We start from the raw sequence: 21,716 nt of genomic DNA on the forward strand, positions 1-21,716 counted from the left end.
TGTCCCCCATTTTGGCTAGCGCTCTCCGCTTTTTTAAGAGTGGAGAACAGAAATCTACCGTCAACCGCCTCCTCCTTTTGATAACCACATGTATTAAGTAAGAATTTTCTAATATTCTTTTACCAAATTCTACAAGTTCATTGTCCGATCCCACTGATACTTTGCGCCTCATCCGTAACTTTCAATGGGTCCTCAGAAAAGATACATTTGTTCCTTCTGTGCTAAGGCTTTTTCACGGTCTGAGCATAAGCTCCGTCATGAACGTTCTCATACGAAGGAGAAGCCTTTTGTCTGCAATGTCTGCGATAATTCCTTTGTTCGAAGAGATTTGCTGCAACGGCATTGTCGAACTGTTCATGGAATGCTTTTGAAGGAAAACATCGATGCCGCGGTGAATATAAAGCAATACGCAACAGGATTGGCTGAGAGTTCAGCAAACGATCTGGTTGAACCAAGTCCCAGTCAGAATCCAACCCTAAACACTCCCAGCTCGGTTCCTGTTGGTGATTCGTTTCTGGAAAAAAATATCATCTCTTTATTAACGTTATGCAAGAAATTTAGCCAGGTATCAATTGATCTACAGTTAGACAATAACATTTCTGGGTATCTGTTAACTTATTGCAATAATTTTCAGTTTCGCCCTGAGTACCCTTCATTCTTCAAAGTGTTTGATACTTCGTCGACTGTGAACCCTTCTCCGGAGCCGTTTTCAAGCCATTTTCTGACTAATTCCAGTTCAACGTCATCCAGGTTTTTAAGCCTAGATGGAAATAGTGAATTCCTTTATTTAATTATCTGTCTAGGGGCTTGTGAACAATCACAATCTTTGGATGCAATCAAGCTATTTAACAAGAGTTGGGCAATAATAATCAATAAAATATCAAATCAATTAATTAATTACAACAGTGACAACTTTTCAGAATTCATCGAGAACTTGATCCTCTTATGTTTCATCTATCTCAATTATTTTGCAAATCATGACTTTGAGGATATTGATAATCACAACATTGACCACGACAATATAAACATTGTTCTACCATGTCCAGTTATAACGTTGGATGTCTTGTTCGAATACCTTAACAATATTATTAGCACGCATATTAATAACAATTCCTCCAATCCATTGGAAACGGTTGAACCTTTCTATTGGTATGCGTATGTGCTGCTGTCGAAATACTCGTTCATCTATAACAAATCACCTTCATCATTGCATATGTTCCTAGCTGACAAGTTTCTTCCGAATACTCAGGTCACTATGGCTCAATTACTAAGGAATTTATCAGTTACTTCGTTAACTGACCAGCCTGAAACAATTGTTTCACAATTGGAATATTCACAGGATGACATTTCCAAAAATGTGTTCTTGAATAATATGAATCTAGTTGTCAATCACAGAATTAGCAACATTGAGCAAACGCTCATATGTGCGCTTTTGAATGAACTACAGATGATCAAATTCAATGATAACCAAATTAGAAAATCCACCTCCAAAATTCAACATGGTATTTTCAATGACAGCAAAAACTTTCTTCACAACGCAATTATTCTAGCTAACAAATCGTTCAACAATATTTACAACGCAGTGAGTGATGATCCAGGAAGTTCAGCTCTTCCTTCAGGGAAAGAAACGTCATTCAATGACTCAGTCGGTGCAACCGCAGTGAATATCATACAGGAGAATAACAAAGGCAAGCTGGAGGCTAATTACCCACCAAAAGTAGCAGACCTGATGAATAACAACAAATTTGTAGAGTTTGTCAATTCATTGATTCTCAACAAGAAGAAACTGCTTATCAATTGTCCACTGAAGTTCCATGACCTGCTATTCAATTACCTTTTTTTGCCTTTGCAGGATTACAACTGGGTTCTGCTGTCTTTAACATTGAAAGACTTCATGTATGAAGTGGAATCTTTATACAACACTTTAACGTCCACCAGTCAACATGTCCCATCAGAAAATGCGGAATTTGATATTGCCAAGTTTTGTCATTCTTCGTTGACTGTTCCAGACATCAAATCAAACTTGGAAAAGTTCATTTTTCATCCATTTAACAAGATGCTAGTTGTGAATAACAACCTTGGCTTGACAACCCTGCCTTTGCTATTTATCTCACTAATTTACAATAACAAACAAAGCTTTGCGAGTATCAAGTCGTTTTTAAGTCTTCCTAGTAACAAACTTTTACTGCTGGAGTTTATCATCGGAAATTTCCTGCTTCTTATTAGGATACTAGTACAAAGACGAATTTCTTACAGTTCGCAAGTTGTGGAAGATACAGAGGAAGACACACCTATCCTGAATGTTATTATCTATCTAATTAGTGAACTGGGATCTGGTTTTTCTGCTATTCATAATTCAGAGGGGCATAAGAATAGGAGTTATTCCATCACCATTGGAATCCTTCAAAGTCAAGTTCAACAAAGCAAAAGCAAAAAGAGCTCTGGATCCAAAAAATATGTTGGTTCAGAAAACGACCTTGATGTGTCTGGAATGACTTTGCAACAAATTCTTACTAATGATGACTTGTACAAATTTATACTTCAAAACATTGAGAAATCTCTTATCAATTGGATCAGCATTCTGGTATCCATTCAAATGTCTACAACAAACTTAATATTGGCACTGAATGTAGTGATGAAGTCGATTTATGCCAGTGCTGCAATGGAGAAGTTTAACGGTGCGGCCAATAAATCACCAACCAACTTCAATAACAATCACAACAACAACAACGCTCTTGATTTAGCGACTTATCAGACTAATGTTCAAAAGCCTGTGGTTGAACATGAATCTTCGGCACAAGATTTACCCAATAAGAGAATCCGCCTTCCGCCTATCTTACAGTCACCAATCCCAGGATCTAAGGACGCTGACTATATGGTTAATGGTGGGAATGCAAATAACGGTAAACAGGATGGCCTTTTATGGGGGTTTAATTAGATTTATTGGGACTATCATAAGTGTTTAATTATTGTTCTTCTATGCTCAAATGAATCAAAGCCACGAATGTTCCGGTCCGTCAACTCGGCTATCTTTCTTATTCTCAGCGGCAGCATTATTCTTCAAAACTTCCATAAAGGAAGAATAGATATGATCCAAATCGTTCAAGTCGACAATTGCATCAGGTCGTAGAGTGAATATGATTTGACGAAATGCATGAGTCTTGACAACATCTATACTTAGTTTCTGCTCAGTCAGAAATCTCATGATATCTTTATGGAACTTCATTTGAGAGTAAGGGGAAATATCGAACTCACTCAATAGATGTTGGGGAACGTGAGCCAAACCGCCAACTGGAACCACATTGGGCCTAGGACCGTTGTTGTTATTGTTAACTTGATTATTGCTGACCATTGAATTTGAAACATTCGGATAACCCGAGCCGTTATTGGAAGACGATGTTAATTGTGTCAAACTATTACTTCCGTTGAGCTGTGTAGTAATGCCGTTAGCAGCGTAGTTATTCATCAAAGCATCTCTGTTGGGTATAACAGTATCTTTATCAATCTTGTGTGTCCTTAGATGCTCACTAAGTTTCTTGGGCGATCCTTTATCACTCGGTAACCTTCGTATTATTCTTCCACATTGGTCGCAAATGGCCACATTTGGGTCGGTACTATCCTGGACAAACCAATCCCAGACCCATGATTTCTTCTTTGCTCCAAATTTCATCCCAGGACGGTTGTGCCTTACTCTGGTAATGTTGGATGTCGTTGCCGGTCTTGGATGCTGAGATTCATCGTGCATCGAGGCCCGACTCATGACTACCCCGCCGGCATTGGTAGACGACCCATGACCAGGAGAAGAGGAAACGGTATCATCTACATTGGATCCACTTCTGCCAGGACCGCTATCACCAACGTTAACGTGGACCAGTTGGTTATGATGACTTAATGATGATGGAGTGCCCCCGACAGAAGCCCCCGGCATCACCGGTTGTTTTGACTTGTCTACAACAAATTGGGGCTGTTGTTGCTGTTGTTGTCTGTTCTTGGAGCCAGCATTCCCTGTGTTGTGCAATTGCACCGACGGCTCATACTGGTTCAGAGCTTGGGCCAAAGTTGACTCTACGCTTTCCGAGGTTTGTCTGTCAAATCCATTGATCAGAGGGGGTAACGACATTTGTGGGTTAGAATCGGTCGTTGATCGTAAAGAAAAAGACTGATTTAAAGAGAAAGCAAATCAGCCGGACTACGTTCCGAGCAGCACGAGCCGGTCACAAGCCGAGCTCTGCTACCGGCGGTTTCGAGGTTCACGTGATCTGCTGTCTTACGTAAACAGACCAAATTATTACTGTTTTTGGTGTTGCCCAATTGGGTAATAAGCTGGGGTGGCCACGAAAAAACCAAAACACAAACAGTTCCTTAGTGAAGTGCTCTCTCTCTCTGTGTTTCCTGTTTATTTCATACACGCTCACACTAAACACTTCCAACTAAAACCATGTCTTTGAAATCGTTGAAGAAATCTGATTTAATTCAGCTTGCTCAGGAGTTGGGATTGAGGTAAGTGCGCATTTCTGAACCCAGTTTATTTTTTTGGCGTGGTGGGTCTTGGCTCCTCCTCATCGTCTTCCCCAGCAATTACTAACATTGGATTATTTAGTTACTCAAGCCGTGACTTGAAAGAAGAACTCGTTGAAAACATTGCCAGACACTTTTTGGAGCAAGATGAGCTTGAAAGCAATCCAAAATACTCCAAGTTTTACCTATCTATTCGTAAGGGATCCCCTGCTAAGAAACCTGTTGTTTACGAGCGAATTGGTTCCGAAGAGGAACTTGAAGAAAGCAAGAAAGGACTTCAGATTGATGGAGATGAAGGGGAGGAAGACGATGAAGATAGTGAGATTGTTGACGAAGAGGTTGAAGACGACGATGAAGATGAAGAGGGCGGCGAGGATAACGAAAGTGTGGACTCGCTACAATATAAAGTTAAGAGCCTCAAAAGAACACTTTTTGGTAGATTGGAATACTTCAAAGAGTACCTATTAGACTCTAACGAATTGGTTAGAGATGTTTTAAGCACTCCTGAAACTGTGTTTCTCATTGAACTCTTGTTTGAATTGGCCCTCATTGAACTTCATTATGGGGAAACCATCCCCCTCTACAAAGTTTCTTTTCTTCCAAAAGCACTCAAGAAAGCCCTTCCAATTCGTGTTAAAAATCTGAAAGTTTTCAACCTTCAGCCTCTCCTGACTATCAGTTTTTTCCAATTATTTGTAACCTGGTTTTTATCTTCGGTATTGGTTCCCCTTATTGCTAGTTACTACTTCAACTTTAGTGAGTACTTGCAAGGTTACAAATATGACCCTGTCATTTTTGGAATCGCTAAACTGATACTGACTTTAACTGTTGTTAAATCTTCGATCACTCTGTCTGACGTCAAAGATGAGCTGTTTAATGAATTCAACTTGCCAAGTACCGTTCTAACTCATACTTACTTTGCCGCAAAGTCATTTTTCCTCCACGGTTCCGTGGAACTGAGGTTGATATTCGGTAATGTAAGTATAGTCTCTACGTTGATCACCACGTTTGTAGCATTTTACTCTGTTTTGCAGTATGTATAATGCCTACTTAGTGCCTGTTTGAATTTTTATACTCTTTCTTTGGTTGTTTTTCTATGTATTATATGTATGTCAATATACGTTCCGTTTCAAGATCTAAAATCTGTTCAATCCAGTAGTTACTCCTCGGGTTAAAGGACAAACCAGTTCCCATATGTGCTCATGCACTTGATCAATATCCTTGCCATCGATTATAATTACCTTCCACTCATCGTAACGAGACCGTAGAATTTCAAAATTGTTCCTTACCGACGTTTGCAGACTTGCAACTTCGTATCGTTCCTCTCCAAAGCCTTCTCTTTGACTTATGCTATCAAGATCGTTGGCCTTTAGAAAAATAGTAACGTCTGGTTTGGGTAGTCCTTTATCAGGAGCAAGACACCATTCGATGTCGAGGCCTTTAGCCATGGAATACGCCACTCCGCTATAAACGTACCGGTCCATCACAACAGGAGTTCCTTTACTTAGTAGATCCTCAATATTTTTGACCATTTCCCAACGGTTGGCACTGAAGAGTAAATGAGCTACTTCCAACGGCATAGGATTACTCGCGTCTGTCAGGTACTGATTCAACAGTTTTCCAATTGGAGTTTCCCTGTTCGGAAACTTTACCAAGAAGCCATTGAGACGATGGCATAATTTAGCTGTCTGTGTAGACTTGCCCGTTCGATCTAAGCCCTCTATAACAATCAAAGGTGCCCTCATGTCGGCAGACAAATCTATCGAACTATCGGGACGCACGCGATATCAAAGTTGACGTGATGTTGGAGGAATTACTCTCAGGAGGGGATTTCTCAGACGGAGATTTCGAAGGAGATTCCGGTGATTTCGCGAATTCGTGGGAAGGAGCACTGTCTGTCTGAGATGATGAGCTTTGAACTTTTGAAGTGGTCTTTTGCGTTGGTTCACGGTGATACTGACCTGGCCTAGCCTCTTTAGTACTCAACGCCCAAGCTGTAAATGAAAGACCAAAAAATGAGATCACCAAACCTGCCATAACACCTCCCCATCCGCTCTCTTTATCTATGAAAATGTCTTTTCGTACTCCATGATTTATTGATCGATGAGTCATTTGATGAGACCTCAAATCTCCACCTCTATAGCCCCTAGCACCCGTGAACCGTTTCTCATAAGCAATGTTCTTTGCGAGGTGTTTGTCGTAATCGAAATGGGGAACATCGTAGTTGGATGGCTCATTAAACTCACCATGAAATTGCGATTTTCCTCTGAATCTGACGCCTTCTCCATAATGCACACGATTCTTCTTGGTGTTGTAATATCCACTGGGTCGGTGTGAATACGTCTTTGCATCTCCATAGTATCTATCATGAAACTCTTGCCTCTTTGCTTTTCGCAATTGTTCTTCGTTTACCCCACGATTACGATCAAACTGCGTTTTTGTACTGTCATCACTTAACACCTCATAACTATTAACAATCTGTATGAACTTGTCATGATTGGCCTTCTTATCAGGCTCTTCCAAGTGGGTGTTCAAATCTGGGTGATACTTTTTGCTCAATTGCCTAAATCGCTTCTTGATTTCATCCTTAGATGCGTGAGGAGGAACCCCTAGGATATCATAGTGATTTATCTGCTGCTTCGACAGCGCTGCCAAAGAGTGAAACTTTCGTATATACATGGACACGGGGCAGCTTAGAGGCTATAAGGGAGCAAGGATGATAAGATCAAGTGAATAGACGAACGAGTCAATGATGAGCCTGTCGCGCGATGACGTTATTATATAAGCATTTAAGATTTGAACTTTTTGGGGTATTATTACACTCCTTGAAACTCAATCCAATTAGGCCATCCGACCTCTTGAACTAGTAAATTCCTTATTGTGTCCACTAGAAATGTCTCTATCTTCCCAACTGACCTTAATATTGACCCATTGTCTGGTTCATAAGATCCTAGTTCACTTTCAACTTTCAGCCTTTTAACCACATCTATGCGGCTAGCAGTCTTCGACGAAAGAGCTCTTAAGTTCCCTGAATGACTTTCCGTGTTGTCTGTGTCTTCATTCTCACTGATATCACATAGTAAACTTATGAAAACCCGGTGGTTGACATAAGCTACTACGGCTAGAGTATGAATTAGTAAGTCTGATAGTTTCAAGCGAACCGGAAGAGATATAAACTTTTCCGCCGGATAATTCATCAATAATTGAGCTGCAACTTCAACACAAATGTCGCTGTCGTATTTGATTTCGGTGACGAACTGCATGTCATTTTCATGGTCATGTGAGGTTGAGGGGGATATGGGATTGGAAGCATCAGTCTGATCTGATGAACCCGAAGTTTGATGTTTCATTGGTGTGCTTGTTGGTGCAACTCGACCATCATCTTCATCACCCTCACCCGTGCCAGCACGTTCCTCTTCAATGTCATAAAAATCATCAAAAGGTTTACCAATGTCTCTTATTGTTATCTCTGGTGCCTTGGACCCCAAGGACAGTGATGTCACATGAATATCAGCTAAGTATTTGGGAACTTCCACTGCCTTCAATTGATCGTTCAACCAATCCACTAATTGTTCTCTGATTGCTTCACTCGAGGCAATTTGCTCCCAATTAACCTCTAAAGACATGGAAACGAGAAGTACGAGGAACTTTTTGCAGGAACAATAGATTTCACTTCCAAGCATGTGGCCCGCCCTCGATTGCTTCTAAGCATCCGAGATCATTGCTTTCAGGCCCCGCCCGCAAAATTATTTCCTTCCTTCTAGACAACTTACAAGATGCTTAACCGTCGTTTCCAATCTACCGTGTCCTCGAGTCTGAACAAGGGCACTGGAATAGTGTTCATGAATATGGGTGGTCCCTCCACTGTCAAGGAAACCTATGACTTTTTATTTCGTCTTTTCTCGGACGGAGATTTAATCCCGTTTGGCAGATTTCAGAACATCCTGGCCCGCTTCATTGCAAGTAGAAGAACACCCAAAATTGAATCCTACTACAAAGCTATCGGAGGTGGGTCTCCTATCCGAAAGTGGTCTGAATACCAGAGTTCTAAACTATGTGAAAAATTAGACATTATCAGTCCACAATCGGCTCCTCATAAGCCTTATGTTGCCTTCAGATACGCTAATCCTCTCACTGAAGATACTTTACAAAAGATGAAAAATGATGGAATTACTAAGGCCATTGCCTTTTCTCAATATCCGCAATTTAGTTATTCAACCACCGGATCATCGATTAACGAACTTTACAGGCAATCGAAAATTTTGGACCCTGATCAATCTATTAAATGGACAGTTATAGATCGCTGGCCTGACCACCCAGCCTTAGTTAAAACTTTCGCAGCTCATATCAAAGATACTCTAAACAGATTCAAAACTGAAAATGGACTGACTGACACAAAAGACGTCGTCCTCCAATTCAGTGCTCATTCTTTACCAATGGATATTGTCAATAAAGGAGATTCGTATCCTGCAGAAGTCGCAGCGAGTGTCTTTGCCATTATGAAAGAACTTAACTTCTCAAATCCTTATAAATTAACCTGGCAATCACAGGTTGGCCCAAAGCCTTGGCTGGGTGCTCAAACTGAAAAAATTACCAAGCAGCTAGCATCCAGTGATGTTCCTGGAGTCGTTTTGGTTCCTATTGCCTTTACCTCTGATCATATTGAAACTCTCCATGAACTGGATATTGAACTGATTCAAGAACTACCTAATCCTTCAAAAGTAAAGCGAGTTGAATCGTTGAACGGAGACCAAACTTTCATTGACTCCTTGGCAGAACTAGTGAAGAGTCACATTGATTCGAAGGTTGTATTTTCCAACCAGTTGCCATTGGATTCCATGCTGGGAGTAGTGTCAGATAATTCCCTCACAGATCCAAAAGAGTTTTTCAGAGCCCATTGAGCATAGACATCTTTATTTATTAATTAAATTTATGCTTCTAAAGCCTCCATAATCAAGACCTAGCCTGTACTACTTTGAACCCTTCCGCAAGTGCCTCTTGAACCTGTTCATTGTTCTTCAGGGGGAGTGACTGTAAGACAAACGCCACATCGTTCCATTGATCTTCGGTCTCCACTTTTTCAAGACGATGCAACAACTTTTGGGCTAATTGTTTTTGGTGTCTCTCTTTGCCAATAAATGGAACTAGGAACTTGATGATTCTCTTCATTGCGTCCTTTTCAAGAGTTTTATCGTTTGTCAGTCCACTGAACATATCTATAAATCCGTTGTAGATAGCGTTGTCTTTAGCAGCAAGTTCGGTGAAAAACAGTTTACACATGTCAGATATTCCTTGATCTTCATTTTCCAAACATTTGGCCATAGTTGCTAGTTGTCCTTTGACCTTCAATTGGCCTGCTAAAATTAAGAAAGTTATGGTCATTAAACATGTACGTTGGACCATGATATTATCATCGTGAAGTCGACGATATAGGAAGTCAGTATTTTCATCCACCAAATTATTGAAACATACTGCCATGTCTCCAAGACCCAGTACCGCATTACTTCGAATAATAGGATCGGGGGAGTTTTTCCTATGATAGTGATTAAAAGTGGGAGATTCTCTTCACAAAATTTGGAAGAAACGCACATGAACTTCTCCAAGCACAATACTGCAGACCTTTGAAGTTCGGTATTTTGATACTCAAGGTTGTTGGCACAAATTTCTTTGACAAGAGGACCAAACTTTGCGAGTAGAGAATTTTCATCGAACAATAACTCCTTCTCTTTGATAAAAGCAATAGCATCAGAAAAATCATCTTCAGAGGTTCCCCCTATCATTTCCAGTTCATTCTCTACTTCTTTACTCTCATCCGGCTTTTGTTTACCTTGTGAGGAACTAGCTTCCAATTTTCGACGCTTAAATTCTGCCTCACACTTTTCAAGATATACGATCGTTTTAATAGAGATATGACCAACCAAAAATAGTAGCTGCGTCAGGTTTCGTATTCTTGTCTTCTCTTGAAGTACCTCTCCAAAAGTCGTTTCAATCTTTTTCTTCAATAAACTAGAACCGACTTCGATTGGATGAGAAGAAATGATAAAAATTGCATTGAGAGCATGCTCAGCTGCACCATACCATTCACCATCTTCAGAGTACATCACTGCCATATCGACAAGCTTATTGATTATCTCATCTTTTCTTTCTAGTGTGAATTTCTCGTGTCCAATTTTTTTACCCTGAGGCACCATCCTTTGAATAGCCACACATGAGAACCTGGCCAAAATCATGTCTTCGACTTTTTCACCCCCAAGACCAATATTTAGCAATTGGTCTAGACCTCTTAGTGCAATTTGATTATCAGCTAATGAAAGCATACTGAGGATGATTATTGAGCCATGCTTCTGCTCTATCGAGACACTATTGTCCTTAGCCTGATATATTTTCCATAAAACCTTTATTGTGTTATCATCAATCAGATCATTCTCAGTACTAGTGTACATCATGCACAAAAGCTTTTCTAAAGATGCTAAATCTGAGGCAGATGCTGACTTTGTCAACGCAACTAAGTTGCTGGCAATGTAAGTGGCCTTTTCTAGTGGAGTGGCCGTGGCAGGCGTAGTAAAAAATAACTGTTTGTAACATTCCATTAAATGGGAAGATACACTTGTTCCTTCGTCGTTGTTATTCTTAATCCAAACGAGGTGTAACATTTTCTTGACTCCAAGCTCAGCTATCTCTATCCCGTAGGCATCAGCTAAAACAAAGAAATCCATTGTTTCAAGAACCTCTGTTCTGTTTTTCGAATAAAGAATTACAGCTGCCAATTTGGTACCTCTATGGATTGTCTTAATAAACTTAATAGCATCTTTATAATATTGATGTGTCAATTTGAGTTTGTTTAGCGCCTCGTAGTCAACAACTTCCTTTTCATTGTGTTCATCTTTATCTGCATCTTGCTCCGAAGATCCCGGAGTCGGCATCGTAGAGTCTTCCTCTATTGTACGCATTGTGATATCCCCTTCAAAATCTTGGTCCTGCTCTAAATTGATGGTATTACTAGTATTATTAGCATCACCTGTCGGTATTAGTTCAGACGAAAAAGATCCGTCCAAGCTATTTATTTGTTCTTGGATATCCACAAGTCTCTTTTGCCATACAGAGAGGCCAAGTTGGGGGCCATGCATCGCAGAGAAAGAATGAGTCAGTATCACTTTGCATATTAGTTTGATTGCATTCCGACGGACTAAGGGATTACGATCGTTCAGAGACCTGACAGCTAGTTTCAAAAACCTGTAACGCCTTCTGGAAAACCTTTCTTTCAGTTCGCAGAGTTTCAACAATGCTTGAATTGCTTTAGTACGCACATAAGGGTTCTGGTCCAAAAATCTTTGTTCCAACAACTTTAGCAAAGTCTCAATTTGAGATTGGTGGTTTTCTAAACTAATATCGTCCTTGGCTAAAGTTATAACAATATTACCACAAGCTTCCACAACAGCACATCTTAACATGTGAGAACTATTATCCAACAGCTGGGCTATGAATGTCATTTGTCGTAATACTAACCTTGGATTCAACTCAGATAATTTGGCTATGAACAAAGAGATGGAACGTGGGCCATTGGCATCATTTGGGTTAAACTCTTTCAAGGATACATTCCTAAGTATCTCATCAGTTAATTGGCTGTAATTATATTGTTCACTCAAGTTGTCTAGCAACTCAGCCATAATAACGGCCAAATGCAGAAAATAGGTCAAATTCTGTAGTATTGAGCTTTCAGCAGCTGGAGCATGGCCATGGTTTCTAATTCCAATACAGATTACTTTGAAGATATGAAGTTTTACAGACGTGACTTTAATCCGCTGTTCACTTTCCATCAGGAGATAAACCGGTCTAGTAAATAAGTTGACAAATAAGTCTCTTTCTGGAGTTGTTTCAAACAATCTCTCAAGATTCACGCCAAATACGGTACATGTAGCTTCCAGTGCATTTTCCAACTGCAAGCAGTGGTTCTTGAAGAGATCAACATCCTTTTTCGTAGCCCTTCGAATTTTCTGTGTAGTCACTGCGGCTGAGTGGTCCTCCAACGCTAGAAAGGTTAAATGACAATGCATTAGAAATCCATAGAGTTCCAGATATTTCTTATAGACAGGAAACGAGTCAACTTCTCCGCTCTCGATCAAGGTAGATGTGTTCTTGGCGATACTGCTGATAGTAGAGCAGATCAAATACCCGATTTGGTCTCTTTGCTTTTGGTTCAACGTTGGAGATGCCAGCACCAAATCTTTCAAGAGATCAAAGATCTCGGATCTACCTATTGCTTCTGGGGAAAGGGCTAGGGCATCGGTGACTTCTTCCAATTTTGAATGTGAATCTTCCAAAGTAAGCTGACCCTTTTCTGTGGCCTGAAACTCGGTGAGAGCTTCAGAGACAACGAAAGTGAAATCCATTCAACGATTAAAGTAGTCTCCTAGGTCTTTCTGTAATATGTTTATGTTTGTTTACATAGCCGCGAGATGTCTCAATAGTGATTAGGTAAGCGAATATCAGAAGCGAATTATATAAGCGGTTTGAAACCTGCCTAGTGGATTAGATAAGCGTCGCCGGTATTAATTCTGTAATTCCTGCGTGATCTCCAATAATTTTTTGGCGCTCCTCCAAGATGGCATCAGTTTTCATGCGCGTGAACAGTCGCTGCTTCTGGCTCAGAAATGTGTGGCGCCAACTGTGGTGTTCTTCCAGAGTTTGAAATTTTATCCTCTACCAAATACTAGGAATAGCCCAGTTAGGCAAAACCCGACGCACATTAAACCTACCTCAAAGCCATAGCTGCAGAGAAAACCCCGAAAAGCCACTTTTTGCAAGGCAGGAACACGGTGCTAATCTTTAAAAAAGTCATCTGACCTATCGTGCGATTTGTATCGAACGCACGCGGTATCGCCTACTACATGGTCAACGTTATAAGGGTTCAGTTACAATACGATTAATGATATTAAACATAAAACAAGAACATAACAACTAGCCTATGGAATATATCTGTACTTAGGCTTTCTGACAAAAGTGTTTTCTTCTTCCTCCTTATCCATGACCTCAGACGTGTTGAATCCAACGTACACCGTTTCATGCAATGATTCGACAGTTTCTGCCTCCTTCTCTTCCTCTTCGTCAACTAGCTCTTCCTTTCCGTGTAGCTTTTCAAGTTTTCTGTTCAGATTGTGGTAGTACCAAATGGTGAAAAACACTAGCAAAACAGAAAATACGTCTAAGATGATAAGAGCCAGGAATCCCTTTCTATACAAGGGTCTATCATTGTCTCGCAAGATTTGACCACCACAGATACCACCAATATTGGCGGCCATGATAAGCATAGCAAGTGCAATACTTCTCTCCCTAGGACTTTTTATATTGACACTCAACCAGGAGGTATTCAAAATGTGACCATTGGCAACAGCGGTCACCAGGAAACACAGGGCGGTGAACCTTGCGGTGGGAGAGGCTGAAGCCGGAAGCTCTCTAAGAGCAATTTGTGCAGCCAGTTGCCAAATCAACACAAATGCAATCGAACCACCTCTGGGCTTGATGTGTTTACTTGAGATACTCAAAAGCAAAATCAGTACCATCGAACACCATTGTGGAATGGAAGATCTGGCATTGGATTCAAATACACCAAAGCCCATAGATCTGATAATAAGTGGAATATAACTCGACAGGGCAGCAGTGGTCTGCATAGAGGAAATTGTGATTAACACATGCAACCAAGGAATGGGTTTCTTAAAAGTTTCCCAAACATCTTTGTGGTTAGTTGTCCTAGTAGACACGGACTTGGCAGGATCGTCTACGTAGATTCTGTCACGTAAGATTCTAGCTTCCTCTTTGGTGAAGTAAAACCACCTTTTGTTCCAAAATGCGGCAGGGTGGGCAGCGCTATCAGGCAAAAATGCAAAAAATATAAAGGAAAATCCTACACCGACTATTCCTTCGACAAAGAAGATCCATTGCCATCCACTCATACCACCAACACCAGAGAGGTCTCTCAAGATACCGGCTGCAATTAATCCACTGGTAGCTGAGGCGGTAAGATTACCATAGAAAAACAAAGTATGTCTTAAACCTAGTTCAGATCTCTTGTACCATGTACTGAGAAAATAAAGACAACCAGGGATATAGCCGGCTTCTAAGGCACCCACCAAAAATCTGGTAACATAGAATCCAGCCAAATTGGTGAACTGACTTTGAAGAGTCGCAACCAAACTCCAAGCAAAAATCTGAAAACTCAAAAACACTGAAGGGCTGACTCTTTGAAGAGCAACGTTGAATGGGATTTCAAAAATGACAATACCTAACGAGAATAAAGCACTTGCAATATTAATTCGGTAGTTGTTCAGTTCCAACATGTTAATCAAGTTAACGTCAGTATAGGCATTTGCAATGTTACCTCTGTCAAGTTGTAGAAGGAAAAATCCAAAGAAGATTAGTGGAGTTATAATGAAATCCAATTTACGAACGAGTCTTTGCTCTTCTGCATCGGTCCAGTCCTTCTTGATAACGATAGTTTCACGGGTTTCTCTATTAATGATGGTCAGAACTTGAAATCCATCATCTGAAGAGTTCACCGAATCAGCTACTGCTGCGTGTTCTTGCTTGATCTCAGAAGAACCCTGACTAGTCATAGTGGTTTGCTGATAGTCTGGTAGGGGGCTTGTATCCCTGTTATATACGTTGTCAAAACCAATTCATAAAAAGAAAAATGCGATGTGGATTTTGCATTCTCCGCATTCATAGCTTCAGGCAGTAATGGTGAAAGACTTGCATCAAGGGTTCGCAGCAACGTACAGCTGATTTTTCCTTGGTCACTATCTACGATAGGAAAATATATGGAACATTTCCGTATACTATAGCACGTGACTTTACTAAATGTGTGGTTCTTGTGAGGAACTGAGGCGGCTCTCCGAGATAATGAGCATAGAAATCGTAATAATATTCGCCTATCACTCAGAATCAGAAGAATATCCAAGAGACAATCTTGGCATACCGTTGTAATGTTCTCTGTTGCCACTAAGTGAATTAATTAAAGCTCTCGAAGCCCGCTTGGGAGCAGTGACGGTCAATTTAACGCTCTTCGCCTCCTTAGATGAGAATTCATCATCTGGGCGAATTTCTAGTGGTCTTTTATTCTCAAAGGCTTCCCGAGTTCTGGATGCAATTTCTTTTTCCAGAGACTCAGAGTCATCGTTCAAAATTCTGTCCTCCAGAGATATTTCCGAGCGTTTTATTCTCTCTATCCTGGCATTTTTTGATCTCAGGTCATCGAGCTCATCCATCCGCCTTTGCTCTTCACGCTGTTCTATCATTTTCTTTTCTACCTGCACTATTATATCCTCATCTGGGTCGTTCAATTTCTTGTGAATCCCCTTTTGCTTGGCTAATTCTTCCTTTTTGTCTTGTTCTGCTTGTTTCTCCAATCTGTCCAGTGTTTCTTCCAGCGTCTCTAACTTTTCTGGTTCCTTGACGTTAGATCGCAAAAAGTTTCGTACCGCTCCTTTCTCCACCACATAATCTGCATTGACAGGATCCGTTCTAAACACAATCTCCCCACTGCAAAGAGGGCATCTAAAGTGGAATTTTATGATCTTGACGCCTAAGTAATCCTCTTTTGTGGTCTCCTTGCGGGCGTTGAATTTTTTCGATTTGGATATATAGTCTCCACAATTTGAGCATTTCATTGAAAAGGGAGCCATCAGTCTCACCGTCGGTAGAGCTGTGCTCTTTTTCTTTTTCGTCCGACGAATCTGGGAAGGATCAAAGTCCGCAGGAATATACTTGTTGATTGCCTTCCTTTCAGACATGATTCAGTCGGTACCAGATGTGTTGACTCCTAGGAGAAGAGCTAGCTAACTTCTGTCTTGTGTTCGCGCGATGAGACAGGCAAGAAAATAATAGTGCGGGATATCCCCACTAATATCATTTTTACTAATATACAGCTACTATGATTTAATCGTTCATTCTGGCATATCCTTTGACTACAGTGTTGGCAACACACATCCGTCTACCTTCTAATGCTCCTAATAAGTCTCTGAGAACAAGCCCGGGCTCTTCCCTGGCATCTCTATAGCGAATACCGGAGTCTCCTCTGGCAAGAACGGAGTTCGTTTTACCACCCTGTGCGCCTGAGTCAGCATTCATCCAGCTATACTTTTTCTTTTTTGATTTGGAAGTCATCATCATGGCTGTGGCATTGGCAGCTCGGTGTAAGACTTCCTCATTATCCTGCTTAGATTTCCCATCATCTTCTTGTCCCTCAATGTCCAACGTAACTCTCTTCTGCACCCGCTGTTCTTCTCTCTCTTTTTGCTTTGTTGCTATGTCTCTCAAAACTTTTGACACGTCAGATCTAGGAGTAGTGGAGTGTTTTAATTTAGATTTGATAGGTCGCTTGCGATGATTCGCAAGGATAACAGAATCTGTCAAGATGCCGGCCATGAATCCTTCGCACGCAGAGGACATGTAGGATAAAAGCTCCGTGTCATGGTCCACATAGTTTCTTAGTCCGTTGTTCTCCATGACTCTTCTCATAAAAGTTGCTAGATGCACTGGGTGAAGGAATGAACTCAGTGTACTCAATTGTCTCCTACTTTGTTGTATCACAGTAGATTGAGATAACAGACTCTCCTCCTCTTTCAGGTCTACACCTGCTGCAGTCAATGCGTCAGATAATTTTTCTGGATCTGAGGATTTCTGTCCATTGGGGTTAGCTCCATTATTTCCCAAAAGTCGTTTGCGATTGTCAAACATGGTATCTTTATTCAAAGATGTAGTACTCTTGCTGACACTTAACCCAGGGAACGACTCATTCCTTTGATGTAACTGTGATGAACTTTGTGAGACAGAAACGTCCGGTCTAACTTGAGGGGTATTTTCCCTGCTAATACCTGTCGAGCCGCCCACACTTGTCTCTCCTGGAAGCGAGAGAGAATGTGCTGAGATTGATTCGCCTGGCTGGTGCAATGAGGGGGTCTGAACTCCAGTGTTTGTTGGATTCAATTGATCAGGAGTGGGAATATCTAACGACGCTCCAACAGAATTGCTCATGTCAATCAGCCCCGAATCAACGGTTTCAGAACGATTGCCTCGCTCTACTTTAACACGTTTATATTCCCCAACGTCAATTTGATCCGATGTTCTCTTTCCACTATCCACTGGAGTTGACCCATCTGGAGTCGATGACATTGTTTTTGTTGTTCAAATCAACTCTTGATGGCTGTTTACGTAACAAAGTATAAACGAAAGATTTTGATTCTTTGTAGCTTTCGAGAGCGATCCATTTGGGCCGGGTAATTTTTTCACCTTAAGGCAGAATCAGCAATATACACAAAAGACGGGCAAAGAGATAACACCCATAAGGGTTTTCATTGTGATCCAAACTTCTATACTTGATAGAATAACTGATCTGTTTTCAATCCACTGTAAATGTTCATTTGACACATCCGTTCCCTTCTCAAATTTGATATTATGTAAGCATTATGTAATCATATATTTCAGAATAAAAGTTTATCAGAAAAAAAAAATATCACATAAAACCTAGCTCCTAATCCCCACTTCCAGCATACACCATGGCTAAGGGACAAATAATCACTTTTCAGGACCATGAAAATTTTAGGTTACGGCTCATACTTTCCACTCTAGCTGGAAAACCAATCAAAATTGAAAAGATACGGTCACATGAATTGAATCCTGGTCTCAAAGATTATGAAGTTTCATTCCTAAGGCTCTTAGAAAAAGTCACAAACGGTTCAGTTATAGAGATTTCCTACACAGGTACCACAGTTATATACAGACCCGGAATAATTATAGGGGGGGTATTAACCCATGATTGTCCGGTTAGCAAGCCAGTGGGATATTTCATTGAGTACATGCTATTTCTGGCCCCATTTTCTAAGGAAAAATTCTCTATTGTATTTAAAGGTATAACTTCGTCAAAAGAAGATGTTGGAGTCGATCTATTGAAATGGGGTTTCTTGCCCGTGATGGAGAACTTTGGAGTCAGAGAGTGCAGTATACACACATTGAAAAGAGGATCTCCACCACTAGGAGGTGGTGAAGTACATCTCCTCTGCAACTCTTTAATAGCCCAGCCAATAACGATTCATGCTTTAGAAATCAACAAAATCTCGTCTATCAGAGGTATCGCCTACTGTACGAGAGTCAGTCCCAGTATCGTCAATAGAATTGTGAGCTCTGTAAGAGATGTGTTACGAAACACCATTGGATGTGAAGTCAATATCACAACGGATGTATGGAGGGGTGAAACTTCCGGAAAATCTCCTGGTTTTGGGTTGACATTATTTTCTGAATCTAAAAAGGGAAAGAACTGGAGATATTGCATCGAAGATATAGGTTTGGCCAGAGAAACGCCAGAAGATATCGGTGAAGCCACCAGTTATAAATTCTTGGAACTTTTGGAAAACAGTGGAGTGATAGGAAGGAATCAATTACCATTGGCTTTGACGTATATGACGATTGGAAAGGAAGATATTGGTAGATTGAAAGTCCACAAAAGTCAAATCGATGCTAAATTGGTTACCATGTTAAGAGATATCAAAAGTGTTTTTAACACTCAATTCCTTTTCAAGCCCAGCCCTGAAGAAGCTGAAGAAGATTATTTGGTGGCCACGGTAAAAGGTGTTGGCTTTACTAACACTTCCAAAAAAGTAGCATAAATAATCTAATAGTATCTATTTCAAAGGAAGATCCTGTAGATCGTGAAAACACTTCACCAACGCTTCATGCTGCAAGTCACTGTATTTCACTCTTTTCATGAAGAAATCTTGCAAAATCTCGGAGACAAGATATTTAGTAGTCTGGAACATTTTGTACTCATTCATGACACACTTTTTGATGAGGATAATACGAGTTATTATCTTAAGAATTTCATCATGAGACACTTGTATGTTAGTGATTAGCCTGTCAACATCTGAGCCCTTCACATCTGATTTTGATTTAATCTGTAGTAACCTTGTATTAGATTTTTCTATTCTTGAGAGTAGGAATGACACATCTCTGGAAGATATTTGATGGTACTCCTTCAACCTGTCAAAAAGGAAATGTAAAGAAGTAATATAATCTTGATAGTTTTTAAACGACTCCAAAATATCAGAGCCAATAATCTTTACCTCCTCATCTTTTAGTTCTTTTGATTTTTTGGTTAAGTTGGTCACTGAAAGTAGGATGTTGTTTATGATTCCCAGATTCTGTTGTTCTTCGTTCGGACGTTGATGTTTGATGATTTTTGGATTGGCAAGATTATTCAAATCATAAACTGTATGGTTGTGTTTGATGAAAATTCCCAGAAAATCACCAAACTTAGCTTTATCCAAAGCTAGAGCATGCTCTCTTCTTTCAGACCTTTCAACGAGAATACAAAGTTTAGTCCAGATTTCATGTATTTTGCCCAAGTTTACTGTGATTAGGTTGATATTATCCATGAAGTCTTTATTGTGATAATTAGTTGGATTCTCTTCCCAAACGTGCTCAATATTCTTGAAAGTTGTCTGTAAATTGATAGCATGCTCATTGGCTGCGGCCCCGGCACGATCCTCCTCATACTCTTCTTGACTTTCTTGAGCCTCGTCATTCAGATACAGTTTGTCAAGAGTCAATCTGAAACGCGTAGGAATTCTTACTTTAACTCCTTCAAACTCGTCACTAGTGTCAATGTTTGCAATTTTCTTCCAGTTTGTAAAATCATTAGGCACAGTCAAGAACATTATCACTAGCGGCTCCTTAATCAAAACAGGATGATGAATAATCTGGTTTAGGAATCTTTGCAAACCCCTTCTTCTTTTTTGTAAAAACAGAGAATCGTTCGAAGATGACGTAGCGCCTACTATAGATAATTAGTATTTGGACCAGGTTTATAAAACAAATGAATCAAAAGAAAAGAAAATACTCACTGCTAAATTTTTTGGGAGGAAGATCTGGGATCATTCTAAATGGGTATTTTTTCAAGAGGATTTCCAATAGCCAACTGAAATCACTATATCGTCGAATCACCTTGAATTCACCTTTTTTGTTTTGGGTACTTTGCTCAGCATGCTTTAAATATTCACCAGAAAATTTGATATTATGAGTTACCAAGTAATTGATGTGTTTAAAGAGCAACCCTTGTTTTTCTGGGATTTCTTTCACTGTGACCATATGATTGCTGGAGTTGTTATGTGGTGATAGTGGATTAAACTCCTGGACGGTATCACTCCAAAGATTGGGAATTTCAACATCTGCTTCGCCCAGTTCCGAGTCAATTTCAGCTGATTTAACAGCTTCTATGGATCTACTACTAGTAGGTTCTTCAAAAGTTGATTTAATAAAGACATCCTCCTGCTTAAACGGATCAACTAAGGGATCCTCAGCTGTTTGCAAGTCGGCGGTACCACTTGGATGCCAATCTGGCTTAAATTCACTTGAATTTAGTTTGTTACTAGAGAATGCCCCTGGCTCTGCCCAAGGATCCTCTGACTCCAAAATGTTCGAACCAAACAAGCTATCTGACATGGATACTTAGTATGTGCTGGTTTTTGTCTATACGGAGGATACTTTTAGATGTTTGGAGGTTGTGGATATATATGATTCGTGTATTACGTAAGCTCCGGAGCTGTTTCTAATGTCTCTATTTACAAAATTGTTTGTGCTCAGTATAGGCTCTCTTTTCAAATGCCTTTATCATGATTGAAGTGACTTTTGATGCAAATAATGCGCTGACTTGGTTGTAGAGATCGCTTTTGAATTCATAGCTGAGGATCAATTCAACGTTTGTCTTGGAGGAACTAGCTTCGGTGACATTCCACTCAGTGAGAAGGTTATGAAATAAGGAATGGGTGATTGACTTGGCAATGACTTGTTTGTCCTTTTGACATTCTAATGTACAGAGAAATGTCTCGTCAAATGACTTGAAGCCAACGGTTAGTCCCGCTTCTGTAGGCTCACCTTTGGTGTCTCTTGAGTTGATAAAGCTTGCTTCACAATAGGGTATAAACTCGTGATACTTGTCGACGTTGGAAATAACATTGTAAACAACGCTTTTAGGCTGATGAAACGTTTTTTTAACCACGTATTGCTGTCCATTTCCTTTCAGTTCAGAGTTTTGTGCTAAACGGCCCAAGTTCAAAAACGTTCTAGAACTCACCCATGAAATACTTTTGAAATGCTGGATTCTAGACCTCTTCGCCATCATTTTCTGAACCGTTAAGACTTGAATATTACCT

At 40.3% G+C, this 21,716-nt stretch overlaps 14 protein-coding genes across 14 annotated transcripts; 4 read left to right on the top strand and 10 right to left on the bottom strand.

Moving 5' to 3' along the window:
• Positions 1-184: 184 nt before the first annotated feature.
• Positions 185-2,938, top strand: PAS_chr3_0259 (uncharacterized protein; the record flags this gene model as incomplete). The annotated part of the gene is made up of 1 exon (XM_002492430.1): positions 185-2,938. One exon carries the CDS (start codon positions 185-187, stop codon positions 2,936-2,938), a length of 2,754 nt encoding a protein of 917 aa, XP_002492475.1.
• Positions 2,939-2,992: 54 nt separating this feature from the next.
• On the bottom strand, positions 2,993-4,120 carry PAS_chr3_0260 (Hypothetical protein; the record flags this gene model as incomplete). Its single annotated transcript, XM_002492431.1, has 1 exon — positions 2,993-4,120. One exon carries the CDS (start codon positions 4,118-4,120, stop codon positions 2,993-2,995), a length of 1,128 nt encoding a protein of 375 aa, XP_002492476.1.
• A 318-nt stretch (positions 4,121-4,438) lies between these two features.
• Positions 4,439-5,561, top strand: PAS_chr3_0261 (Hypothetical protein; the record flags this gene model as incomplete). Its single annotated transcript, XM_002492432.1, has 2 exons — positions 4,439-4,500; positions 4,601-5,561. 2 exons carry the CDS (start codon positions 4,439-4,441, stop codon positions 5,559-5,561), a joined length of 1,023 nt encoding a protein of 340 aa, XP_002492477.1.
• Positions 5,562-5,654: 93 nt separating this feature from the next.
• On the bottom strand, positions 5,655-6,263 carry PAS_chr3_0262 (Thymidylate and uridylate kinase; the record flags this gene model as incomplete). The annotated part of the gene is made up of 1 exon (XM_002492433.1): positions 5,655-6,263. The coding sequence occupies one exon, from the start codon at positions 6,261-6,263 to the stop codon at positions 5,655-5,657; it is 609 nt and encodes a 202-aa protein (XP_002492478.1).
• Positions 6,264-6,285: 22 nt separating this feature from the next.
• Positions 6,286-7,197, bottom strand: PAS_chr3_1172 (uncharacterized protein; the record flags this gene model as incomplete). The annotated part of the gene is made up of 1 exon (XM_002492434.1): positions 6,286-7,197. One exon carries the CDS (start codon positions 7,195-7,197, stop codon positions 6,286-6,288), a length of 912 nt encoding a protein of 303 aa, XP_002492479.1.
• Positions 7,198-7,334: 137 nt separating this feature from the next.
• PAS_chr3_0263 (Mitochondrial outer membrane protein) lies at positions 7,335-8,144 on the bottom strand (the record flags this gene model as incomplete). Its single annotated transcript, XM_002492435.1, has 1 exon — positions 7,335-8,144. One exon carries the CDS (start codon positions 8,142-8,144, stop codon positions 7,335-7,337), a length of 810 nt encoding a protein of 269 aa, XP_002492480.1.
• A 150-nt stretch (positions 8,145-8,294) lies between these two features.
• On the top strand, positions 8,295-9,419 carry PAS_chr3_0264 (Ferrochelatase; the record flags this gene model as incomplete). Its single annotated transcript, XM_002492436.1, has 1 exon — positions 8,295-9,419. The coding sequence occupies one exon, from the start codon at positions 8,295-8,297 to the stop codon at positions 9,417-9,419; it is 1,125 nt and encodes a 374-aa protein (XP_002492481.1).
• A 52-nt stretch (positions 9,420-9,471) lies between these two features.
• PAS_chr3_0265 (Non-SMC subunit of the condensin complex (Smc2p-Smc4p-Ycs4p-Brn1p-Ycg1p)) lies at positions 9,472-12,908 on the bottom strand (the record flags this gene model as incomplete). The annotated part of the gene is made up of 2 exons (XM_002492437.1): positions 9,472-10,051; positions 10,108-12,908. 2 exons carry the CDS (start codon positions 12,906-12,908, stop codon positions 9,472-9,474), a joined length of 3,381 nt encoding a protein of 1,126 aa, XP_002492482.1.
• Positions 12,909-13,481: 573 nt separating this feature from the next.
• On the bottom strand, positions 13,482-15,128 carry PAS_chr3_0266 (Putative protein with similarity to the allantoate permease (Dal5p); the record flags this gene model as incomplete). The annotated part of the gene is made up of 1 exon (XM_002492438.1): positions 13,482-15,128. One exon carries the CDS (start codon positions 15,126-15,128, stop codon positions 13,482-13,484), a length of 1,647 nt encoding a protein of 548 aa, XP_002492483.1.
• Positions 15,129-15,446: 318 nt separating this feature from the next.
• PAS_chr3_1173 (uncharacterized protein) lies at positions 15,447-16,304 on the bottom strand (the record flags this gene model as incomplete). Its single annotated transcript, XM_002492439.1, has 1 exon — positions 15,447-16,304. One exon carries the CDS (start codon positions 16,302-16,304, stop codon positions 15,447-15,449), a length of 858 nt encoding a protein of 285 aa, XP_002492484.1.
• A 145-nt stretch (positions 16,305-16,449) lies between these two features.
• PAS_chr3_0267 (TFIID subunit (48 kDa)) lies at positions 16,450-17,685 on the bottom strand (the record flags this gene model as incomplete). Its single annotated transcript, XM_002492440.1, has 1 exon — positions 16,450-17,685. One exon carries the CDS (start codon positions 17,683-17,685, stop codon positions 16,450-16,452), a length of 1,236 nt encoding a protein of 411 aa, XP_002492485.1.
• A 383-nt stretch (positions 17,686-18,068) lies between these two features.
• Positions 18,069-19,175, top strand: PAS_chr3_0268 (RNA terminal phosphate cyclase-like protein; the record flags this gene model as incomplete). Its single annotated transcript, XM_002492441.1, has 1 exon — positions 18,069-19,175. One exon carries the CDS (start codon positions 18,069-18,071, stop codon positions 19,173-19,175), a length of 1,107 nt encoding a protein of 368 aa, XP_002492486.1.
• A 239-nt stretch (positions 19,176-19,414) lies between these two features.
• Positions 19,415-21,006, bottom strand: PAS_chr3_0269 (Protein required for sorting proteins to the vacuole; the record flags this gene model as incomplete). Its single annotated transcript, XM_002492442.1, has 3 exons — positions 19,415-19,436; positions 19,597-20,341; positions 20,409-21,006. 3 exons carry the CDS (start codon positions 21,004-21,006, stop codon positions 19,415-19,417), a joined length of 1,365 nt encoding a protein of 454 aa, XP_002492487.1.
• Positions 21,007-21,121: 115 nt separating this feature from the next.
• Positions 21,122-21,685, bottom strand: PAS_chr3_0270 (Coenzyme Q (ubiquinone) binding protein; the record flags this gene model as incomplete). The annotated part of the gene is made up of 1 exon (XM_002492443.1): positions 21,122-21,685. One exon carries the CDS (start codon positions 21,683-21,685, stop codon positions 21,122-21,124), a length of 564 nt encoding a protein of 187 aa, XP_002492488.1.
• Between the last annotated feature and the right edge of the window lie 31 nt (positions 21,686-21,716).

This window comes from Komagataella phaffii, chromosome 3, assembly GCF_000027005.1.
Source record: "Komagataella phaffii GS115 chromosome 3, complete sequence".
Lineage (NCBI taxonomy): Eukaryota > Fungi > Ascomycota > Pichiomycetes > Pichiales > Pichiaceae > Komagataella > Komagataella phaffii.